General features: G+C 38.8%; 1 protein-coding gene across 1 annotated transcript in view; it reads left to right on the top strand.

The window, feature by feature from the left end:
- The window catches only part of rcbtb2 (regulator of chromosome condensation (RCC1) and BTB (POZ) domain containing protein 2), a 19934-nt gene that overhangs the window by 3603 nt on the left and 12043 nt on the right, over nucleotides 1-4288 (top strand). Inside the window, exons 4-8 of the mRNA XM_014012764.1 lie at nucleotides 967-1133; nucleotides 1214-1372; nucleotides 2878-2985; nucleotides 3069-3211; nucleotides 3374-3564. Coding sequence (XP_013868218.1) covers nucleotides 967-1133; nucleotides 1214-1372; nucleotides 2878-2985; nucleotides 3069-3211; nucleotides 3374-3564 — 768 coding nt within the window. The remainder of the gene's footprint in view (nucleotides 1-966; nucleotides 1134-1213; nucleotides 1373-2877; nucleotides 2986-3068; nucleotides 3212-3373; nucleotides 3565-4288) is intronic.

The raw sequence follows: 4288 nt of genomic DNA, 5'->3' as shown, positions 1-4288 counted from the left end.
ACTTTACGAGTTCAGAGATTGAAGTCCGTCTGTCAGAGATCCAGAAAAGAAAATCTGTCATTTTTAACAGGTCAGCTGTGGAATAAAAAGAGCTGCTAAAAGTATAAACAACTGTGTTAAATCATTTTCATTTATTCAGAAGCCGCAGCGCTGTGCACCGTAATCCCCCGCGCGCGGTCGCAGGTCGTCTCAGTTGCGGTTCTGAAATAAGCATTTTAAAATGTTTTCAAAATATGTCTGGCACTTTGGAGAAAACCCAGGACTCACTGGAGGGATTGTGTATCCCCTCTGGCCTGGGAACGTCTCGGTGTCCCCCAGGACGAGCTGGAAGGTGTCGCTGGGGAGAACGGGGTCTCTCTGCTGCTTCCGCGACCCAATCCTGGATAAGCGGCAGAAAACGGACGGACAATTTATATTGTTAGTCTAAATTATTACATTTAAAATTATAACTCTAATTCAAACAGAATAGCCTATTGACAACATAATTATGGAGTGTGATTTATTTGATTTATGTGATTTGTTTGTGATGTCATGAGTTTTGCCATTTTTCCGTCTCTTTCTTTTTAATAGTTTGAGGATCTGTTTTTAGAGATGACTACTTATGACTGGCTCTTCATCATTTAGTCATTCTTCGTTTACGTTTTAGGAAATTTATATCCTAATAAAATAAATTTAAATACAAACAGGTCTGGTGTGACCTGTTGACCTGCTTTCTCTTTTTGCTCTGGTTGTTCACAGGTTCGAACAACTGTTGTGTTTTTGTTGTTTTTCTGACTCAAGACAACTGTAAAAATATTATTTTGCTCCCTTCTTCTGACGTATAAAAATAATTTTGCATCATTACAGCATTTTTATCAATATATGCGATAATTATTAATGTAGATAAATTATATAATGTTGAATACTTATATTTTCACTGACTAATAACCACTGTATGTAAATAAAAGTGTTCCCATTGTTGTGTAGATGGTGAGGTTTATGCCTGGGGTCACAATGGCTACAGCCAACTGGGAAATGGGACCACCAACCACGGTCTGATCCCGGCCCTGGTGTCAACCAACCTCCTTAACAAGAGAGTGACAGAAGTGGCCTGCGGCTCCCACCACACCATCGCCCTCACCAGCGACGGAGAGGTCAGTCAGTCAGTCGTGTGTTCTCACTGAAGTTGTTTTTCTTTCTTTATCTGTGTGTGAACTTTCACCGCTGTGCCCAGGTGTACGCGTGGGGTTACAACAACTCAGGCCAAGTGGGTTCTGGGTCGACGGCCAATCAGCCGACGCCGCGTCGGGTCAGCAGCTGCCTGCAGAGCAAAGTGGTGATCAACATCGCCTGTGGCCAGCTCTGCTCTATGGCTGTTCTGGACAACGGAGAGGTATCAGATGTCTTTACATGGATGGTTTTTGAGCAAGTGCTGAGTCGGCGTTTAGGCTGATTGTTACTCTGTGTTTTATTTTTATGTACCACTTTACAATAAGGCTCATATAGTTTATTGTTAGTTTATTAATTAATCTGTAAACACTTTATAAATCATTAACAAGTGTTTATTATGCAATAGTTAAGGATGGGAAAGAGACAAAACTGTCTGGGTTTCTTGCCAAATAGTGAGACAAATCTGTTCATGTTACATCTAAAGGTGCTTTATCAAATATTTCAGACCAGGTTTCTACTTGTAAACACAATAATGTGTTAGAAACACATATTTTCAGGGTTCCTGCAGATCCTTAAAAAGTCTTAAAAGGCATTGAATTCCTGAATCCAAAAAAATAAGGCCTTAATTAGCCTTAAAAGGTCTTAAATCTTTCAGAGGTGTTAAAATGTTAACACATTGTAAGCAGGATGATCATTTGTCTCAAACATTAAATTGATTTGTAACATTTATTTATTTTTGGAAGTAATTTACTGAATATCTCTCAGCTTGTTTTGTGTTAAAATAAACATTTGGGTAAAATTGTCGCCAACTGGGTTTTATTTTTCATTTGTGTTTATTGTAAAGTTGGTCCTAAATTTAATTTCAAGTGGCAAATAAAGAGGTCTTAAAAGTCTTAAATTTTACTTGCCTTAAGCTGCAGGAACCCTGACTTTACATAAAATATTGTATTATAACGTGTAAAACAGTACACTATTTATAAGTCTCCTTTATGATATTTATACATGTTTATTAGGCATTAATAAATGGTGTACTGTCTTACACTTTCCAATAAGGCTCCCTTTGATGTGGACATGTATAATGCAGTATTACAGTACAATATTATATGTAAAATATGTGTTTTCATCACATTATTGTGTTTATAAGGAAGAAACCTGGTCTGAAATGTTTAATAAGCACCTTTTAGATGTAACATGAACAGATTTGGCTCAATATTTGGCAAGAAAACAGACAGTTTTGTCTCTTTTATGTCCTTATTAAAGCACAGTAAACACTTGTTAACGATTTATAAAATGTTCACAGATTAATTAATAACCTATCTAAACTATTTATAAGCCTTATTGTAAAGTGGAACCATTTTGTCTTTACTATTTCTGCAAACTAACTACTTCTGCTTATTTTGCTGTTTTACCTACTCCTGTATCTGAATGTTCAACTCATTCACTTTTAGGTTCTTTTAAAATATTAACATTTATTTACAAATATTTTCCCAATAGAAATGCATTGAAATCTCTTCTACTCCTTCAAAACCACATTTCTTTTTAAAATCTTTTAGCATATTTGCTTTATTTTGACCTTTTTTTTTATTACTTTCAGCTACTATTCTGCTTTTACCTATTAGATAGTCTTTGATTACTTTTATATTTTAGCCACCCTTTTGCTACTTTAGCTTTTGTCTAGCTTTTTGCTGCTATTTTAGCTTGTATTTGCATTGCATGTGTTCTTTGCAGATCTATGGTTGGGGCTATAATTGTAACGGACAGCTGGGTTTGGGCAATAATGGAAATCAGCAGACCCCGTGCAGGATCGCTGCCCTCCAAGGGATCAACGTAGTCCAGGTGGGAATCAGATTAGCATCCACTGTAAAACTCTGCTGTTCTGTTAACAGTCTCCTTAAATACATTGTGCCTTTTAATTCCAGGTAGCATGTGGATATGCACACACACTGGCTCTTACAGATGAAGGGCTTGTGTACGCCTGGGGAGCTAACTCCTATGGACAGCTGGGGACGGGCAATAAAAGTAATCAAGCTCTTCCCACCCTAATAAACACAGACAAGGAGAGGTTAGTGCTTTGTTTTCACAGATTAATAATCTGTGGGTTGACTAAAGAAGTGTTACCTGTAAAAACGTGCTTCATGTTGTCTGCTCGACTTGTGCCAGCATTATTAACTGTACGTCTTTAAAAGATCCTTCCCAAAGTTTTGAGCTGTGGTTTCCCTGCCAGGATGGTGGAGGTGGCCGCGTGTCACACCAGCCACACGTCAGCTGCCAAGACGCAGAGCGGCCAGGTTCTGATGTGGGGTCAGTGTCGAGGCCAGGCCGTGTCCAGCCCCCACCTCACCCACTTCAGCAGCACCGACGACGTGTTCGCTTGCTTCGCCACGCCGGCCGTCACCTGGCACCTCCTCTCAGTGGGTAAGATCACTGCAAGAAATCAGCTGCATTTCCTCGTTACTGGAAGGTTCATGTTGAATATTAAAGCTTTATTTTCTTAATAGAAAGGTCCCGAGGGTCTACAACAGTTAAAAGTTGAAGGATTTTTACAGATTATTTGAATTTGTTGTCATTTTTACCCTTTGACCCCGAAGATAATGACGACGTAGGCACATATCTCTATGGAAGGTGCAAACTCCAGGAAGGGGTCAAAGAAACAAACAGGAAGCCCTGTTTCCTCTCTGTGTCAAACTCAACGTTTATATGAACTCTGCTCAAACTGAGCAGCATGAGCACCGCTCTTATTAGAGCTTCTGTTTTATTGTTTACGTTTTGTTTTGTGAAGCTCCACGACAACCTTCAGCAGAGGCGGGGTGCGTTTGAAATTCAGCCCGGGAGCTCGGTTTGGAGAGACCTTTTATCTAATCGCATGATGGACACAAGTGGAACCATAATTTTAATGCAGATACATTATCTGCTGTTTTAAAACAGTTTTTTCAACAATCAACTACAGCAAGCAGCTTATCTGAAATATCAAAGCAAATACTGGCTAACAAAAACCAACTTTAAAAGATATTAAGACCTATCACCGCAACATATCCATCCATCTGTCCTGATGCATCTCAGTAATCCAGGTAAAAAATCAAAAAGAAAAAAATTGTATAGGTCTTCTGGACGGGTTCTTCTCTAATGAAACGTTTCGTCT

The sequence above is a fragment of the Austrofundulus limnaeus genome, unplaced genomic scaffold, assembly GCF_001266775.1.
Source record: "Austrofundulus limnaeus strain Quisiro unplaced genomic scaffold, Austrofundulus_limnaeus-1.0 Scaffold94, whole genome shotgun sequence".
Lineage (NCBI taxonomy): Eukaryota > Metazoa > Chordata > Actinopteri > Cyprinodontiformes > Rivulidae > Austrofundulus > Austrofundulus limnaeus.
The sequence above is the reverse complement of the archived record's forward strand: the minus strand, read 5'-3'. Positions and strand labels throughout refer to the sequence as shown.